This window comes from Schistocerca cancellata, chromosome 1, assembly GCF_023864275.1.
Source record: "Schistocerca cancellata isolate TAMUIC-IGC-003103 chromosome 1, iqSchCanc2.1, whole genome shotgun sequence".
NCBI lineage: Eukaryota > Metazoa > Arthropoda > Insecta > Orthoptera > Acrididae > Schistocerca > Schistocerca cancellata.
In genome coordinates, this window is record NC_064626.1 from 412953679 (window position 1) to 412974787 (window position 21109).

At 43.5% G+C, this 21109-nt stretch overlaps 1 protein-coding gene across 2 annotated transcripts in view; it reads left to right on the forward strand.

Annotated features, from left to right (window-relative positions):
- LOC126175765 (DNA oxidative demethylase ALKBH2-like) overlaps positions 1 to 21109 on the forward strand; it is a 160065-nt gene that overhangs the window by 129059 nt on the left and 9897 nt on the right. For both annotated transcript variants that reach the window (XM_049922737.1, XM_049922746.1), the window contains exon 4: positions 17596 to 17759. In XM_049922737.1, coding sequence (XP_049778694.1) covers positions 17596 to 17759 — 164 coding nt within the window. The remainder of the gene's footprint in view (positions 1 to 17595; positions 17760 to 21109) is intronic.

A 21109-nucleotide genomic window follows, 5' to 3' on the forward strand; every position in this document is an offset into this window, starting at 1 on the left:
CGTAACACGTACTCCAGCGTCCTATATGAGTACCTTCGCTAGATTCAGCCATTGAAGGAGAACGGGCTGCCATTCTCCACTGTCGATCACAGTGTATTGCTATTCTTTGGATCTTCTCCATTTAATCTGTCAATCCTGCATGGTAAAGGTCTCAGAACGAGGCGATTTTCCGCATTTCACTACAATTATCTAGCTTTGAAGCTCCTCTGTATGCAACGATATCATCCTCAAATAGCCTTATGAAAATTCCAACGTGATCCACTATGTCATTTATACGTATCTGCTACGGTTCTATAACAGTCATTCGAGGTACGCCTGGAGCTGCTTATCTCTCCATTAAGACATGCTGTGTTCTACTTGGTAGGAACTCTTCAACCAATCACAACCTGGTCTCATATTCCGCACGCTCATATTTTATTCATTAGGCGATAGTGCGGAAGTACATCGAACGGCCTCTCCAAGTCAAAGCACACGGCATCAACCTGGACGCAGATATTTGCGCCCTTCTTTGTGTCGTGTATGAACATGAAGAGCTTTTTTTTTTCGTTCTTACAAGATCATTGTTTGCTGAGTCTATGTGCATTTCTGATCTCCAGAAAGGCCATAAGACGCGAGCATAAAACATGATCAGCGCCAATGATGCGTGTGCTACTTGAACTACAAACGCACATATCATCAGTGTTGTAAGTAGGCTGTTTAGGTTTTCTTATTGGTAACGCCACGTAGCGCTCTGTATGAAAATCAGTGGCTGTGCTGTGTGCAGTTTGTGGCTAGTTTGCATTGTTGTCTGCCATTGTAGTGTTGGGCAGCTCGATGTCAACAGCGCGTAGCGTTGCGCAGTTGGAGGTGAGCCGCCAGCAGTGGTGGATGTGGGGAAGTGAGATGGCGGATTTTTGAGAGCGGATGATCTGGACGTGTGTCCATCAGAAACAGTACATTTGTAAGAATGGATGTCATGAACTGCTATATATATTATGACGCCACTACTGCCAGCTAAATAAAAGATTCAAACTACTGAAGGCACCAACTACTGACAGGCATAGTTAGCAAATGAAAGATTTTGATAGAGAACAAACAATGTATTTACCTTAATAGTGTTCAAAAGTCATAATATACATAGCAGTTCATGACATCCAGTCTTACAAATTTCAAAACTCCGCCATTTCTCTCCTCACATCCACCACTGCTGGCGGCTCGCCTCCAACTGCGCAACGCTACGCGCTGTTAACATCCAGCTGCCCAACACTACAATGGCGAGTATTACAACAATGCAAACTAGCCACAGACTGCACACAGCACAGCCAGTGATTTTCATACAGAGCGCTACGTGGCGTTACCAATAAGAAAACTTAAACAGCCTACTTACAACACTGATGATATGTGCGTTTGTAGTTCAAGTAGCACACGCATCATTGGCGCTGATCATGTTTTATGCTCGCGTCTTATGGCCTTTCTGGAGATCAGAAATCCACATGGACTCCGCAAACAATGATCTTGTAAGAAATAAAAAAAAGCTCTTCATGTTCATACACGACACAAAGAAGGGCGCAAATATCTGCGTCCAGGTTGATGCCGTGTGCTTTGACTTGGAGAGGCCGTTCGATGTACTTCCGCACTGTCGCCTAATGAATAAAATATGAGCGTGCGGAATATGAGAACAGAACATGGGTGACGTAGTCTATAAGCAGTTTCAATCGTGAAAAGTCGTCTGATGACGAATCTTTCGATTCGAAAACGGTGACGATGCAGTTGAAAAAAAAAGTCATTATGAACAGTGGCTGGTTGCTGTTATTAGCTTGTCTCTTTCTTTGACGTACCATTTTCAGATAATTAAATGCGGGGTGTAAGTGAAAGCTTCCCTTCTTACATTCCCGCAGTCACTTCCGCGCTGTTTGCGGCTTCTACGTATGCTGTTGAACGCCGTTGTCGTAGGCAGCCCGTTATACCTGCCTGCTTCTCTCCTCTGCCGCGAAAAGGCGGTAGCCGGCGGTGTACCGTTTTCCATTTATTGTTAACGGGGCGATACATTCGCGAGCCGGCTGTTACTCATTTTATGGGCGCAGTTAAATTATCGGCAGCTGATGGAGCAATTCGCCTGTAGATTGCTTGGCGTGTCGTCGCCGGCGCGGCGCTGAACAGTTACAGCGCGTCCTCGTCAGGGCAGCCGCTCTGCTGCGCCCGTCACTTCATACACGAGCTGCACTCCGGTCTCGGCATGGCACCTGAAACGTGATGTCCTGCTGCTGATACCGTCTTCCGTTGAAACCTGTAAGAGTATATTAAAACGGGTACGTTTGCAATAAGTTCATTGATAACAGGGGAGACGTTAAGTTTTGGCGGGGGGCTGTAAGGCTTTTAATTAGTGTCTCGAAGGAATAGAAATACCTCTAGATGTCAAAAACAAATTCTTAATAGCTGGTTCTTCCATGTGAATGGAACTGAACGGGAAAAAATGCCGGCCAGGAGCAGTAGAGAAGTTATATCAAACGCATGCTGCAGATCGACTATTATTGCTTCTTACGAGGTGACACAGCCGCTGTTTGACACCGGTAGAAAAGACACAGTTAAATTTCTCAAATGTGCACTGATATGACTCCAGAGCTACCCAACCGAACCATTAAGTCGTTTGATGAACAGAAAAGTAATCTTGGAAAAGTGTATGCCTAAGCTACGCAAAAAGTTCAGAGCTTGGTATCTTCCTTTGCTCCATACATGTCAAACATTTTTGTGATACATCCCTGTAACACTTACATGGTTTTATCCACCCCCTTTATCAAAGTGAGAACTCTAAGAAAGTGTTTTCTGGCGCCTCACTTCTGACTGATGACAATTTTTCGTCATCAGTATTCGCAAAAAGATATAGGCCAGGTAATTTCCGAAGAGTGGAGTCACATGAAAAGTTAGTATGTCTAAAATGGGAAGAATTCTAGAAAGTGATAAGTCATGCTCAACATGGGGTACTTCTGAGTCGCTAGCCCACGTGGCTTTCGGCTTACCCAGCTGCTGAGGCGTTCCAGGCCGCTAAAGTCAGCCATTCACAGGTTACAGAACGTGCTGCCCACAAGAAATGGGTACGCCGACAGAACCGCCAAACCACAGTAAGCTGAGTGTGGGGAAGACCATCCAGAACGAAAAAGGGAAAAACAGAAAGACTAACTTCCTCGAAAGTAGTCGGGAACAACGTCTGAAAGAAGCAGCATAGCCGTTGTCTGAGGACCTGCGTCCACAGCTCTTGAGAGAAGTAAAATAATGATAACAGTGAGTGCACACTTACATTTCATATCGTGCAAAATTATAAAGTTGTCAAAGTTTTATGAGTGTGTTGCTATTGTAGTTCTTAAATCAATTGCATGACACATGTAAAGCTCAAATTATCAGATAAATACTTTTCAAATTAGCTGTGTCTCTGAACTGCAACACTGATTTGAATAAATTATTATATCAGTTTAGTATCCGCTCACACAGGCAAAACAAAACCGCTTCACCAGGCAATTACAGTCTTTCGATTTTGGGGTCGCTGAGGGTGGGAGCAATCTGAAACAGAGAACATTTTATTTATTTATTTATTTGCTACAGTTACCTCACTATCTATGTAACAGTCTGTGGGCAGTATTATTACTAATACAGTTCTACTAACACAATCACACTATTGTCACAGTGTGTTAACAATTGGAATTTCCTTTTGGTTCTTTATCAGAAATACGGATTATAAAATAAAATACAAATATTGGAAAACATAAATAAATAATCCTGAAACAGAATACAAATAGTAAAGAAAGGTGTGTGGGAAGTTAGTGAAAGAGAAAATTTGTCGCTGAAATCGTAGCTGTTTCAGTGATGAGGGCTCGGGAAAACTTCGAGCCTGTCCTCACTGAAATAGCTTTACAAGTATTTGGTTTTACAACTGATATCTTTTGCTCTACATAATAGTTTTCATTAATTGTTACGAATTCATCGTAATCTAATGTCAATTACACAATTTTGTATACTATTTTACTTGTTCTATTGTTAGGTTCTGTTGTATCACATTCGCCTTTCGACCTTGTATGGACAATTACATCAATTTTTGAATGTCACGTTCACTTGCTGTATCTATTGTTTCATTCGATTCAGTGTCAGTGTCTGTTTCGTGCCACATGTTTTGTTGTCGTGCTTGTGTTGCGTTTTATAGTGTTCGGAAGTATGGTCTAGTTTGTCTGTAAGCTTCATGAAGAGTTTGACATACGTCATCTGCTAGTTTGTTCAGGATGTAACATTTGTCCTGATCTCTTATTGTGTTTCCTAGATCTTATAATTCTTCATTCGGTCTGAGGTGTGATAATGTGTCATTTTATAGTAGCCCTAGCTGTTTCCTCCATACCCCTGCTCACCGCCAGGCCCTTGTTCGCTTGGATGAGATTTGTATATGTGTTTTGTTCTTATTTCCGGATTGTACTCTAGATAGTTACTGCTGATATTTGTAGGGGATGAGTGTAGTTGTCTGTCGTTGCTGTACTGCTTAGCAGACATTATTGGAAACGTCATATTCAGTACGGTTTATCTGCCTTTTATATAGTTCTTTATAGGTCGGGTACTTCGGACCCCCGGCCTTAGCGCAAGTTCTATTTTTATATTTGCAAGGGGTGCGGCCCACAGCTTTTTCCTGGCGACATTCTGGTTTCTTGTGGTCTGGTTTGACACATCTACCTCAAACTGGCTCTTTATCACAACGTTTGGTCGAGTAATCATATCCCCAACATTTAAAACATTTTTGGACTGCTACAAAGTCTCTGCTGCTAAATGACTCAAATTGTATGTACGCTCTCTCGCATTATAAAAGCAAAAATCTGACCCCTGGTGTACCTCAAGTAAATTGTTCACAGTTCTTTTGGCTCTAGGCCCTGTCTTGAAATTCTTCTCTTGTAATATGCTCACTGAGGTTTATTTCATAAAGATTGTCAAGGGATTCATCAGTTAGTGACGCAGGACCATGATTTACTGTTATTAGTGGCCTTAGTTTTCGTAACTCTTCGCATCGAATGTCTTTTAATTGTGCAGTTTTGGCAATAATCTTCCTTTTGTCTGCCAAAGTTTCTATTTCCAGAATCACAGTGCTTTCTGTTCTTCTGACCGGCTTGATCTTTATCTTCTACTGCCTTGGATTTATAGTTTTTGTAATAGTATCTCGAACAAGTGTGGCATTTTTATTTATTTCTGACTTAAAAAGTAGTACACTTGTCTGTTTCACCTTTGCCTTTTCATACTTTCTTCTATCCTTTTCTTTGGCTTTACCTTCTGACCTGATGCTGCTACTGCGTGGAATGACTCTGGAGTAGCTTTGCACTCATTTCTCAGTTTTTTGTTTTCTGACTTGAATTCAGCAATTTCGTTTTCCAGACGTCTCATTTTGTCGAGAGCGTCTGGGTCGCTCGCTACTGCCAGGTCCCTTGGCAGTCTGTGGTTGTCAATTGGAAGCTCTTCGTTTTGTCCAAACATTTTCGCTTTTCCCATTGCCAAGGATCATATCTTGCTCCTAAAAGACGCTCCGACTGTAGTCGAAACTTTTTTTTGAGCTTTTCCTGCAATTCTCCCAAGATGTCATAGCCTACTCGTACCATTTTAGCCTCCATGCTGGCACTTTTTGGTAGTAGATCTTCTAACGAATTAGTGCGTCTGACTGCACATGTTGTTCTGTGGTCGGCGTCCCAGAACCATCTCGACCTAGCTGCATGACTGTAAGGTTCAGTCAGATTCTCAGTTATTAATCCAGCGGACATACCTTAGGTCTTAAAACACGAAAAGTTCGTGTTGTAGACGGCGCAGAACCTCGAGCGACCTACTGCGGCAACTGGCGTATTTAGTCAGCTCGGCTGCCGATGCGCGACGCGTGACGTAGCACGAGCCGGCTGGTGCTCAGCACCGCGGGAGGACGGCGACACCCCCACGCCAGCGGCGACCGGTTGCACTCCAAAACTTCGATCACTCGTACCGCCTTATTTAAACCTTATACCGTCTTCAAATATCGCGCTCTATGTCAAATATCATTTCTGCCACTTGTGAGAGTATCAGCTCTTAAATACTACTTCTATCACGCCGAAACGACACTTTACCGCGGAGCCGATATCAAGCCACTGTAAAGCCGGCAGCCATTTTGGCCAAAAACAAACAGCCAACACAAAGTGTTTTGAGCGGAACCGACATTTAACGATCAGTACTTGGTGGCCGACGGCCAACTCATAGCGCCCTTGCTGTGGCTGTTCTATTGAGGGGCCCATACCGTACTAATTTATATATGATACCAACAAATAAGAAGATCGGTACATTTGCCGTCTGTGATACAGCTCACCACCCCCACACCCTTCCCAACGTCAGTATTTGAAACTTACGCCACTGCTAGAATAAGTGGTCACTTGTTCAAAACATTCTTATTTAGAGACGCGTTTCGGGCACAGACTATCGTCAGAGCATCAGAAAGAAAAGTCTTCATACAAGTGGAGTCACATGTGCCAGCCGTTAGCATCAGTACTCAACTACATCATAATCGCAGGCCTCCTGCGCGACGTTATGTCGCACCTTACAGTGTCAGTATTGGTTCTTGAGAAAAAATAGTTGACAACTGGGTTAGTGGGTGACAGTAACTCGCATGTGATCGATACCTCCGAGATAGCGATGCCGGCGAACATCTTTGGGTGGTCACACTAAGCGGCTGATGTTATGAGGCCTGCTGGCGCTCGTCGCCAGTGATCTCCGAGCTACCTGCATGCTGAACTCTGGTCTCTGAATATAGAATTGCAGCGCGACTCTGGACTCCTGTCGTCTGCATCGTCCGCCAGGCTGTACTAAGGCAAAATGTTGGCATCACCCTGTGTATAATTAAAGGTTAGTTATTCAAGGAACTTTCGGATTTGCTGCCGTTCGTCGTTTGCTACCCTCCAAGATCTTTCGACTAAGAACCTGCCAGTCATCTTAAGCGGAACCATCGAAGACTGAAAAAAGACTTATCCTGTCCCGATGTTTATTAGCGCCCTGTGAATTATCCACGCACGTTGTAAGATCAGATTATGATGACCACTGACCATACTACCCGAAGGCCAGTGGCCCAGCTGCAGAAATCAGCTGTCTTGGATTGTCGTTTGCCGTGGCCGTCGGCGAACTCTGTCTTCTTCGTTTGGAATAAATCGTTGAAATGATGGAGTGCCACGCATTATGCAACAGTTACCCATTATCACGATTCGTCACGCACGCCGCTGAATGGTCAGCATAGCACAATGCCATACGAAGGGCCCGGGTTCGATTCCCGGCTGGATAGTAGATATTCTCCACTCAGGGACTGTGTGTTGTGTTGTCTTCATCATCATTTCATACTAATCGACAAGCAAGTCGTCGAAGTGACGTCAACTAAAAAGACTTGCAACTTGCGCCAGGTGAACCGTCTACCCGATGGAAGGCCGTAGCCATTTCCATTTCCACGGTTCATCTCATTTTCCCCTACGCATACTTCCATACGTTGTTTAATAATGGAGTCCCAGAAAGATGTTCCTGTGTTCAATAATATTATTTAATCCTACTCCACTGAAAGTGCGGTGTGGATAAAATGTTCAGCAACAGCAGATATGGTTCATTGCAAAAGGCGAGAGCAGAGTTGAATTTCGGGGCAGCGTTCTTCTGTGGGACGCGTCGTCTGCCATATGTAAACAGACTTCACTGGCAAGGTTCTTTGTAAATATCAGCCCTCCGCAATACCAAACTGTCCTTCGCTGATCCCAGGCGGTTTTTTTGTCGTAGATGATGGGCTGAAAACCACTTTAACTTGAATTTCTGGAGGATACTGGCTATCTTGAATGAAGTATTCCCGACAAATGGAAGAAAAGCTAGGTATTTTGGCGGCATGGTCTCATTAGTATGCACTTCCTGGTTTTAGAGTCTGACTAATGAAGCCCTGTTAATCTGCTGGGTAGAATGTCCATTTCTTTCTGAACACTGTCTTTAGGTGTCCGAGCACTTTGGGCAAATTATCTGGATTTGAGACCATGTAAGCTCTGCGTGCAAGTATTTTAAGCACACTCATAGTTTCCGACGGTTCATGGAATCTCAACGGTTGTAAATACAAATCAATGTGTGTGGGCTTACGATAAACTGAATGCCCCAAAGAGCCATCCTCATTCTTCCGCCGAGGCAGAACTTACAGGAAGGCAGGTTACACTCTATACTACATAGTGAATTGAATGTTCTTATGGAATTGAGTTGAAGTAAAAACAAAAATTTATCATCTCCATGAGGCCTCACTATGAAAATATCGTCCACATGCATGCCGTTTTTCTGATTGTGAGACTACGTCATTTACTGTAATGGTTTCTGAAACAGGGAACTATCAGATAAGCACCGTATTGGAATACTTCATTAGAAGAAGTAGACGCGACCAAAATAAATAATTCCTTTATGCGAGCCACGAATTTTACAACCTCACTTGTGGTTTTGCTGCAAATGTTACCAGAGAATTTGCTGCTCCGGATATACACAGTCTGAGACAAAATCTTAAGCACCCAGAACACATGGTCGGATGTGAATGTAACTTCGTACACTCACACACCATCGGGAGGTATGTGAATGGCTAGATTTGCAACTAAAAAAAAAGATGGTAGAGCACTTGCCCGCAAAAGGCAAGTTAGAGTCTCGGTCCGACACGCTGTTTTAATCTGCCAGAAAGTTTCGCATTAGTGCACACTCCGCTGCAGAGTGAAAATTTCATTCTAGTACTTGATTAGTTCATTCGTTATTTTTGTTCAATCACGAGAAAGATCGTGATAATCCCTCGAAGATGCATGGGTTGCAGCATCACACAATAAATCGTGTTTCCGAGGTCAACAGCGTCTACGGTGGATCTTCAGTGACAACTTCACCATACAGGTAAATTCCAATGAAACTGTATGTCGAGATGATGTCACTTTGCCTCCGCAGAGCCGTATGAGGTGATCATCAGATGTCAGCCGATTTGAACGGACGGCGTCAGGATCCCATTTCTACAACGACTGTACAGAGACGAATGCTCGCACTGACTTCAACCGTCGACGACCGACTCGCGTCCAATTGCTGACACCTCGACGGAGAGCTCAACGGCTGGCATAGCCTTCCACCATCGTCCCTGGAAAATGGAACAGTGGCGGAGTGTAGGAATCCCGATTTGATTTGCATCTAGTTGATGGGCGAGTGAGAGCTTGCGCATGCTCCTTGAAGCTGTGGACCCTGAATGTCCAGGAAGGAGGTAGCACAATAACGGTCTGGGCTGTGTTTGCATGCTCACAAGTAGACGCTGTTGTCCGGCTGCCGGGACTGATTACAGGTGAACCTGATGTGGACTTTCTAGAAGACTGTCTTCATCCCTGATCGAAATGGCTTGTTTCAGCGGGACAATGTAATGTGTCATCGTTCTTTGGTTGCACACAATTGGCTTGTAGAACACTCCAGTGCGTTCACGACCATGGCTTGGGACATACACATCGTTCTATCTTTAACAGAATCGAGCAATTGTTGCGTGGTGTCGAAACAAGGACAAGACACAGGATGACAGAGATCTGCTAAGACATCAGGAAATAACTTTTATTGTGCTAGAGGGAGCCGCAGAGTGTAACAACTCTAGAAGAAAACGGAGATTGATATATGCCGATGTACATCGATCGTTGCAAGTACTAATCTGAGACGAAAAGGTTCGCACAGGAGAAGAATTATTGGTTGGTCGGATCAAAACCAATCAGAAGAATGATGACTAAAAAGAAGTGCAAGTATACATGTCCGCTTCCGTAGCTAAGTGGTCAGCGCGGCTAACTGTCATGCAGGGGACCCGGTTTCTATTCCCTGTACAACCAGTGTTTTTCCTTGGTGAGAGGACTGGTACGGAATTCAATCAGCCTCGTGAAGCCAACTGAGGAGCTACTCGACAGATTAGCAGAAGTTCCAAGATCGAGAAATCCGACAGCGGCCGGGAGAGCGGTGTGCTGACCACATGCCATTCCATGCCATATCCGGTGACGCCACTGGCAGAGGACGACGCGGCGGTCCGCCGGGGCCCATTGGCCCGTCTAGGCCCAGAACGTGGAACTTTTGTTGGGTATAAATGGTATGTTTAGAAATTTGACACTTTGTACGTCGTGTGTTATTAATAATAAAAAAGGGAATAAAGTTAAAATCCTACAATGATACTCCAAATATTTACTTTTAATTCTCTTTTGAATTCTGTTATACGTTGGATCAGTGCTGGTTTCCGTAAAACTCGAGTTACCGCACTGTCTGCACCTTTTAAGTATTACAGTTGTCCAGGTAGAGCCATATTCTTGGGTGAGACTTGGTAGAAGCCGAGCCGCCGTGTCTCAAGTGAGTTGGCCGGTTTTCGGATATATGATCCGCAACATGAACGAGAATTACACAGTACACACAACTTAATTCCTATAAACAGAAACAATAAGTAACATACATCTTCAAATTACAATAATTAATAGAAGGTACAAAGGACACTTAATATATGTGTTTAATATATTAGGCAATAATAATTGTTCTAACTGTTATCAGAAATTGTGACAACAGTAGCTTTTAATTTGGTTGACGCTTCTGCTGTTTAAGTTCCTTTGTGCCCGGAACCTTAGAAGTTCCTTTACGGGAAATTTGGTTAGCACCGTAATTTTTGAAAATTCCTGGCAGATTACAACAGTGTGCTGGACCAACATTCGAATTTGGGACCATTGCCGTTCACTGGAATGTTCTCTGCCAGCTGATCTATTTAAGCACGAATCACGGCCCACCCTCACAACTTTACTTCCGTCAGTCCCTCTCTCCTTACCTTCAGGCGGGCTTCGGTGAAGTTTGGAGGGTAGGAGATGAGGTTGTAGCGGAAGCGAAGTTGTGAGGCCGGGTCGTTAGTCGTGCTCGGGTAGCTCAGTCGGTAGACCACTTGCTCGTGAACGGCAGAAGTCCCACGTTCGTATCCGGCTTGGAACACAGTTTTAAGGTGCCGGGAAGTTTCTCATCAGCGCACACTCCGCTACAAAGTGAAAATGCACTCCAGAATGTCGTTATTAGTTGCCCCGAAGTCAGAGTTTCTTTATGCAAGTTGAAGGTCCACATCTAGACGGACGATACCACTGAAATCGCTTTCTAGAGAACACTGTGATACGACATGATCAGGTGTACCGAACTCGTCACATTCACAGCTGTCTGTCTCACTTTTGCCGTTTTTGTGTAGATATACAAGGTACTATCCACGTGTCGTTATGAAAGGAACATGCCTCTACTTGGGTTCACATACTGGAATTTCGTCTTCTCTCGAATTGGTAAACACGACGACCAGTGTCCTTATTGCCCCAGTGCCTCTGCCACGTACAGGTTCTCCAGCACTTAAGCTGCACTTTATTCGTGATTTTTTTTTCTCCAGTTACCTGCCTCACCTTCTCAATGCTGTGCTTCCGCAGCCAACAGCAAGTACAGGTAGTTCTGTACCAGACGATGGTATCGGCAGAATATATTCTCAAAATTAATAGCAATGCTTCTATTGGTGTTGTGTCAAATGCTCCCGTACCACTTAGAAGCGCAATTCGCTACACACGTCTTAGGTGTATTCTCACACGTTGACAGCACTCTCACGTCGACATCTCCGAGAAAATATGCACAGAAAATACACTGAATGGCGAAACGTTATGTGGAAGCACACGATGTGATGATAATAGCTACCATATCCTCGGCGACCTGCCAGAAACGTTGAGATATACAGTCTGCGAGGTTTTGGAGGTGCATCTTGCAGTGCTATCCTCAACGATTCTTCCTTGCTCATTCTGTAGAGAACCACCTTATTTCTTACATTATCAGTCCCCCTAATTTTCAACATGCTTCTGTAGCATCACATCTCAGATGCTTCTATTCTCTTCTGTTCTGGTTTTTCCACAGTCCAAGTTTCGGAGCGTGGAATGTCAGATCACTTAATCGGGCAGGTAGGTTAGAAAATTTAAAAAGGGAAATGGATAGGTTGAAGTTAGATATAGTGGGAATTAGTGAAGTTCGGTGGCAGGAGGAACAAGACTTTTGGTCAGGTGAATACAGGGTTATAAATACAAAATCAAATAGGGGTAATGCAGGAGTAGGTTTAATAATGAATTAAAAAATTGGACTGCGGGTAAGCTACTACAAAAAGCATAGTGAACGCATTATTGTGGCCAAGATAGACACGAAGCCCATGCCTACTACAGTAGTACAAGTTTATATGCCAACTAGCTCTGCAGATGATGAAGAAATTGATGAAATGTATGATGAGATAAAGAAATTATTCCGGTAGTGAAGGGTGACGAAAATTTTATAGTCATGGGTGACTGGAATTCGAGAGTAGGAAAAGGGAGAGAAGGAAACATAGTAGATGAATATGGGAGGAAGCCGTCTGGTAGAATTTTGCACAGAGCATAACTTAATCATAGCTAACACTTGGTTCAAGAATCATAAAAGAAGGTTGTATACATGGAAGAATCCTGGAGATACTAGAAGGAATCAGATTATGTAATGGTAAGACAGAGATTTAGGAACCACGTTTTAAATTGAAAGACATTTCCAGGGGCAGATGTGGACTCTGACCACAATCTATTGGTTATGAACTGTAAATTAAAACTGGAGAAACTGCAAAAGGTGGGAATTTAAGGAGATGGGACCTGGATAAACTGACTAAACCAGAGGTTGTACAGAGTTTCAGGGAGAGCATAAGGAAACAACTGCAGGAATGGGCGAAAGAAATACTATAGAAGAAGAATGGATAGCTCTGAGCGATGAAGTAGTGAAGGCAGCAGAGGATCAAGTAAAAACACGAGGGCTAGTAGAAATCCTTGGGTAACAGAAGAAATATTGAATTTAATTCATGAAAGGAGAAAATATAAAACCGCAGTAAATGAAGCAGGCAAAAAGGAATACAAATGTCTCAAAAATGAGATCGACAGGAAGTGCAAAATGGCTAAGCAGGGATGGCTAGAGGACAAATGTAAGGATGTAGAGGCTTATCTCACTAGGGGTAAGATAGATACTGCCTACAGGAAAATTAAAGATACCTTTGGAGAAAAGAGAGCCACTTGTATGAATATCAAGACCTCAGATGGAAACCCAGTTCTAAGCAAAGAAGGGAAAGCAGAAAGGTGGAAGGAGTACATAGAGGGTCTATACAAGGGCGATGTACTTGAGGACAATATTATGGAAATGGAAGAGGATGTAGATGAAGATGAAATGGGAGATACGATACTGCGTGAAGAGTTTGACAGAGCACTGAAAGACCTGAGTCGAAACAAGGCCCCGGGAGTAGACAACATTCCATTGGAACTACGGACGGCGTTGGGAGAGCCAGTACTGACAAAACTCTACCATCTGGTGAGTAAGATGTATGAGACAGGCGAAATACCCTCAGACTTCAAGAAGAATATAATAATTCCAATCCCAAAGAAAGTAGGTGTTGACAGATGTGAAAATTACCGAACTATCAGTTTGATAAGTCACAGCTGCAAAATACTAACGCGAATTCTTTACAGACGAATGGAAAAATTGGTAGAAGCCGACCTCGGCGAAGATCAGTTTGGATTCCGCAGAAATGTTGGAACACGTGAGGCAATACTGACCCTACGACTCATCTTAGAAAATAGATTAAGGAAAGGCAAACCTACATTTCTAGCATTTGTGGATTTAGAGAAAGCTTTTGACAATGTTGACTGGAATACTCTCTTTCAAATACTAAAGGTGGCAGGGGTAAAATACAGGGAGCGAAAGGCTATTTACAATTTGTACAGAAACCGGATGGCAGTTATAAGAGTCGAGGTGCATGAAACGGAAGCATTGGTTGGGAAGGGAGTGAGACAGGGTTGTAGCCTCTCCCCGATGTTATTTAATCTGTATATTGAGCAAGCAGTTAAATAAACAAAAGAAAAATTCGGAGTAGGTATTAAAGTCCATGGAGAAGAAATAAAAACGTTGAGGTTCGCCGATGGCATTGTAATTCTGTCAGAGACAGCAAAGGACTTGGAAGACCAGTTGAATGGAATGGACAGTGTCTTGAAAGGAGGATATAAGATGAAAATCAACAAAAGCAAAACGAGGATAATGGAATGTAGTCGAATTAAGTCGGGTGATGCTGCGGGAATTAGATTAGGAAATGAGACATTTAAAGTAGTAAAGGAGTTTTCCTATTTGGGGAGCAAAATAACTGATGATGGTCGAAGTAGAGAGGATATGAAATGTAGGTTGGCAATGGCAAGGAAAGCGTTTCTGAAGAAGAGAAATTTGTTAACATCGAGTATAGATTTAAGTGTCAGGAATTCGTTTCTGAAAGTATTTGCATGGAGCGTAGCCATGTATGGAAGTGAAACGTGGACGATAACTAGTTTGGACAAGAAGAGAATAGAAGCTTTCGAAATGTGGTGCTAAAGAAGAATGCTGAAGATTAGATGGGTAGATCACATAACTAATGAGGAGGTATTGAATAGAAGTGGGGAGAAGAGCAGTTTGTGGCACAACTTGACAAGAAGAAGGGACCGGTTGTTAGGACATGTTCTGAGGCATCAAGGGATCACAAATTTAGCATTGGAGGGCAGCGTGGAGGGTAAAAATCGTAGAGGGAGACCAAGAGATGAATACAGTAAGCAGATTCAGAAGGATGTAGGTTGCAGTAAGTACTGGGAGATGAAGAAGCTTGCACAGGATAGAGTAGCATGGAGAGCTGCATCAAACCAGTCTCAGGACTGAAGACAACAACAACAATGTTTCACAACCATACACTGGCGTGCTCAAGACGTATATTTCAGAAATTTCTTCCTCAAATTACGGTCTATATTTGATACTAGTAGACTCCTGGCCGTGAAACCCGTTTTTGCCACTACTGGTCTGCTTTTTATGTCGTCCTCTCTCCGTCCATTATGGACAGCAGAATTCCTTAACTTCGTCTACTTCGTGATCCCCAATTCTGGTGTTAAGTTTCTCGCTGTTCTCATTTCTGTTGCTTCTCATTACTTTCGTGTTTCTTCGATTTACTCTCAGTACATACTCCTTACGCATTAGACTGTTCATTCCAATCAGGAGACCCTGTGATTCCTCTTCAGTTTCACTGAGGATAGCACTGTTATCAGCGAATCGTTTCATTGATATCTTTTCATCCTGAATTTTAATCCCGGCCTTGAATTTTTCTTTGATTTCCATAATTGCTTCTTCGATGTATAGTTTGAACAGTAGGGGCCTTGTCTCACACTCTCCTTAATCCGAGCACTTCGTTCTTGGTCTTCCAGCGTTATTGTTCTTTCCTGGTTCTTGTAAATATTGTAAATCACCATTCTGTCCCCATAGCTTATTCGTACTTTTCTCAGAATTTCGAACATCTTACACCATTTTACATTGTCGAACATTTTATTCAAGTCGACGAATCCTATGAACGTGTCTTGATTTTTCTTTGGCCTCGCTTCCAGTATCAAGTGTAACGTCAGGCCTCTCTTTCCGGTGCCTTTACCTTTCTTAAAAACAACCTGATCTTCATGTAACATATTCTCAGTTTTCTTTTCCATTCTTCTGTACATTATTCCTGTCGGCAACTTGGATGCACGAATTTTTTAAGCTGATAAATGTGTAATTCTGCACTTTTCAGCTCTTGCAATGTTCAGAACTGTGTGGATGATGTTTTTCCGAAAGTCAGTTGGTACATCGCCAGACTCGTACATTCTACACCAAAGTGAATAGTCGTTTTGCTGCCACTTGCCGCAATTATTTTAGATATTCCGATGGAATGTTATCTATCGCCTCTGCCTTATTTGATCCCAGTCCTCCAAAGCTCTTTTAAATTCTGCTTCTAATACTGGAACCCTACCTCCTCGAAATCGATCCGTTTCTTCTTCTATCACTTCAAATACGTCTTTCCCTTCATAGAGGACTTGCCTGTACTCTTTCTGCCTATGCGCTCTCTCCTCTGCGTTCAACAGTGGCATTCCCATTCCACTCTTAGTGTTATCACTCTTGCTTTTAATTTCACCGAAAATCGTTTTGATTTTTCTGTGTGCTGCTCTAGTCCTTCCAACAACCATTTCTTTTTCGATTTCTTCACTTTCTCCATGCAGCCGTTTAGCCTTAGCTTCCCTGAACGTCCTTTTTATTTCATTCCTAAGTGGTTTGTATTTCGGTATTGCTGGATTTCCATGAACATTTTTGTATGAAAATTTTTGTGCTTCCTTCTTTCATCAATCAGCTGGAGTATTTCTTGTCGCCCATGGTTCCTTTGCAATCGCCTTCCTGATAGCTAAGTTTTCTTTTCCAACTTCTGTGATTACCCTTTTCAGAGATAACCATTCCTCTTCAACGGAACTGCCTACTGACCTATACGTTATCGCAGTATCGATAGCCTCAGAAAACTTCGAGCGTATCTCTTCATTTCTTAGTACTTTCATGTGCCACTTGTTGGAGCAATGATTTTTTATCACTAGTCTCTTAAACTTTAGCCTACTTTTCACCATTACTAAATTGTGATCTGAGTCATTATCTTCTCCTGGATACGCTTTAGAATCCAATATCTGATTTCGGAATCTCTGTCTGACCGTGATGTAAACTGAGATTTTCCCGGAACTCCCGGCCTTTTCCGAGAATATGTCCTTCTCTTTTGATTCTTGAATAGAGTATTCCCTATTACTAACTGATATTTGTTGCAGAACTCAATTTCTTTCTCCTCGGTCATTCCTGCTGCCATGTCTGTGTTCTCCTGTAAGCGTTTCTGCTACTGCCTTCCCTAGATGCGCATTCCAGTTCCCCATAATCCAATTTTCTTCTTCATTTACGTGCTGAATTACCTCTGTCTTCATCCACTGCTTGCGACGTCGGCATGTATACCTGAACTATTGTTGTCGGTGTTGGTTTGCTTTCGATTCAGAGTAACTCACTCTCTGTCCTATGTTCGTATTCATAACGAATCCCACTAACGTTACACTATTTTCTGCTGTTGTTGATAGCATCCTACACTCGTCTCCCCAGAAATTCTTGTCTTTTTTCAGTTTTCCTGACTGACCCCCGACTATAGATTGAGCCTCTGCATTTCCCTTTTCAGATTTTCTAGCTTCCTTGCCACGTTCAAACGTCTGACATTCCACGCAGCGATTCGAAGAACATGATCCTTCCTTAGTTATTCAATCTTTTTCTCGTGGTCACCTCCCCTTTGGTAGTCGCCTCCAGGAGATGCGAACGGGGAGTAGTCCGAAATATTGTGTTAATGGAGAGGTTACCGTGACCCTTTCGAAATACCGTTACAACATGTGTTTGTAAGACCCGTTGCAGGCAACTGCTAGTGTCAATAATAAATAAACAAATAACTAAAACCGAGCGAGGTGGTGCGGTGGTTAGCACACTGGACTCGCATTCGGGAGGACGACGGTTCAATCCCGCGTCCGACCATCCTGATTTAGGTTTTCCGTGATGTCCCTAAATCGCTCCAGGCAAATGCCGGGATGGTTCCTTTGAAAACGCACGGCCAGCTTCCTTTCCCGTCCTTCCCTAATCCGATGAGACCGATGACCTCGCAGTTTGGTCTCTTCGCCCAAACAACCCAACCCAAATAACTAAATGTGGCCGTGTGTGTGTCGGCAGGTACCGAGACGGCAACGACCACATGGGCGAGCACCGGGACGACGAGGCGGACCTGGACGCCGGGGCGCCCATCGCGTCGCTGTCGCTGGGCGCCGAGCGGCCGTTCGTCTTCAAGCACCGCGACGCGCGCCGCCGCGGGCCGCAGCACAGGGACGTCCCACCAGGTCAGCGGCCGCTGCTGCACCCTGTCTGCTTTGGCTCTCGGCCTTCCCTCGGTGTTCCTGAATCTCTCTGAAGCTGTTGGGAGCTTTCGGCGATTGTTTCAAGTGGTAGCGGGAGTAGCTGACGGTAGAAAATGTTACTCGCCGCCTCAAAAGAGCGCACTGGTGGCTTTGGCGCGCTGTAGAGGGCGCGCAACTGGTACCAGGAGGCCACGTCACCCTCCACCGCTGACAAAAGTGATTGAAGAGATGTCAGTGTGACAGTAGGTTGTAATGAATCAGCGCACTGACATGGGCCGATGCGGAGACGTAACGTAACAGAAAGGCAGAAAGGAGCTGTCGTGCTTGCACGTTCCCATGACCACACCGTGAATGAAGGTGTCAGATTTGTCGATTATCAATACGAATTTTCCAACCTCTCTACAAAGAATGGTGTACCACTCGCAAACATATAGAACTGCTTAAGAACGCTGTTCGTAAAAAAGTCCTAACCGACGACCAGTGTCAGTCAGTTTCAAACCCGGTAAGAGTTGCTACTGACACTGAATGCAGGTCCATCTCAACAAGTTTCCTAGCGAACATAGCGAAGGGAACTGCATGCTATCGATATTTATAGTCAGTTACCTCGCTGAAGGCCATTGCTCACAGTGCCAGATGAAGCTATGCATCTTCAGCGGGGCAAACAACACAGGAACAGGGCAGTAGATGACTGGAGGCATATCGTGTGATCCGACTAGTAGCGACGTTGCCTCTTTTCAAACGCTGCAAGGCGTCGAGTGAACGAGCAGCTCTATGAAGTGTGTAATAAGCTGTGTAGAGTAGTCCAGTCCGGAGGTAGTTACGTGATGTTTTCGGGGTGTTTTTTCCCATTACGACTTGGTAGCACACATTCTGGTTCCCTTCAACATAAACCAGGACATTTATTTAAACACTATCGGTGACCAAGTGTTGCCCTTTCTCGTACATCTCCTTGATGAGTATGCTGTGGATACTCCCGTCTTCCAATGTGACAACAGACGTATTCGCAGAGCCGCGAGCACACATTGCCAGTGTGACGAAGCTCAAAGCGTCATCCACCCGTAATCGCTTAGAAAATGTCTGGAAGAACGTGGAATAGCGAAACCTTTATGAAGGCTAACGACGGTGTTACGAGGTATTATCGTGATGTCTTTTAGGGAAGATTACATGCTGTGTACTTGTGTACAAGACAATTAAGGACAGGAAACACAAATCCATGGCTGACTCTGGTACCTTCCATGGGAAATGCCATAGGATTTATTTTGTCTACTAGCGCTTGCATTATCTTCCAAAGTGTCACATCCGCCCGTACTTCTTCGCCTAAACATTGTTTCTCGATTTCCGAAGCGTGCTGACCATCTAATCCCTTACCATGGCTCATCCTATGTAATTCGGTGTTGTTGTTGTTGTTGTTGGTGGTGGTGGTGGTGGTGGTGGTGGTGGTGGTGGTCGTGCTGCTGCTGGTGTGATGCAGCTCTCCACGCTAGTCTATCCTGTGCAAGTCTCTCAACCTCTACTTTACTACTGCATCTCACATCTATTTGAACCTTTTTCAGTATTCGGGCCTTTATCTCCTTCCTGTCTTTACCTCCCACATTTCTCTCCAGTACCAGTACCCTCGCGATATGTTCTATCAGCCGATCCCTCCTTTGATTCAGGTTGTGCCATAAATTTCTTTTTTATCCCCAATCGATTCAATACCTCTTTGTTACTTGATCTACACCTCTAATTTTTGAACTTCCAGCATTGCAGCGGGTCAGCAATCGTAAGTATCGAAATAATTATGAAAAATCCGCCTCGACTTTACAAACTACCTGGTGTTTACCTAGGTTTCAGCGTGGATAACCACGCCTTCTTCAGAACAAATATAAAACAGCTTGCCTAAATAGGCAGAGTCAAAGGCTAAAATGGCCGCTGTAGGTGTTGATTTTAGCCTTTGACTATGCCTATTCAGGCAAGCTGTTTTATATTTGTTCTGAAGAAGGCGTGGTTACCCACGTTGAAACCTAGGTAAACACCAGGTAGTTTGTGCAATCGAGGCGAATTTTTCATAATTACCTCTAATTTTCTTCGTTTCTTTTTAGCACCACATTTGAAAAATTTCTATTATCTTATTCTATGAACTAATCATCATCCGCGTTTCACTTCAGTACAAAGCTAGACTCTAGACACATACTATCAGAAGAAAAGAGCTCCTAATGCTTAAATTTACATTCGATGCTAAATAATTTAGGTTTTCAGAAAAAATGCCAGTCTGCATTTTATATCTTCTCTACTTGGGCTCGGTTATTTTGCTACTCAAATACTATAACTCAGCTACAGTTTCTAATGTCTCAATTCTTAATCTAATTTCCTCAGCATCGCCTGATTTAAATTTCAAGACTCTGTCCATTCCATTCAACTACTCTTCCAAGTCCTTTGCCTTTAAGAGAATTATGGCAAACTTCAAAGTTTTCAGTTCTTCTCCATCAACTTAAATGCCCTTTCCAAATTTCTTATTGTTTTTTTTTCACAGCTTGGTCAATCTTCAGCTTCAATGACATTGGTGATAGACTACAATCCTATCTCATTCTCTTCTCAGTCACCGCTTCTCTTCCATGTACTTCGCCTGTTATCATTGCATTATGGTTTCTCTAGAAGTCGCTCAGTGTATTTTATCCTTGCTATCTTCAGAGCTTCAAAGTGTGTATCCCCGTTATTTTATCCCTGCTATCTTCAAAGTGTGTATTCCAGTCAACGCTATCTTTTGGTATCCGTGAATCTACAAACACTATGAACGTAAGTTTGCATTCCTTTCACCTATCTAAGGTTATATCTACATGCATATTCCGCAAGCCATCGTATCGTACGTGGTGGAGGGTAAGTTTTACCACTGCTAGTCATTTCCATTCCTGTTCCACTCGCAAATGGAACTAGGCAAAAATGACTGTCTACCTGCCTCCGCACGAGCCCAAATTCCTCTATCTTTTGTTCGTGATCCTTTCTGGAAATGTACATTGGCGGCAGTAATATCGTCCTGAAGTCAGCTTCAAATGCCGGTCTTTAAATTATCTCAATAGCGTTCTCAAAAAGAACGTCGCGTTCCCTTCAGGGATTCCCATTCGAGTTCCTGAAGCATCTCTGAATCACGTGTTGATCGCACATACCGTTAAACAATCCAGCAGCCCGCCTCTGTAGTGCTTCGATGTCGTCCATTAACCCTATTGGCGATCCCTAGCACTTAGCAGTACTCAAGAAAGGGTCGCTCTAATGTTCTATATGCGGTCACTTATGCATATACGAGGTGCGGCTAGAAAAAAACCGGACTGATGCTGGAAAAAACATTTATTTACAAT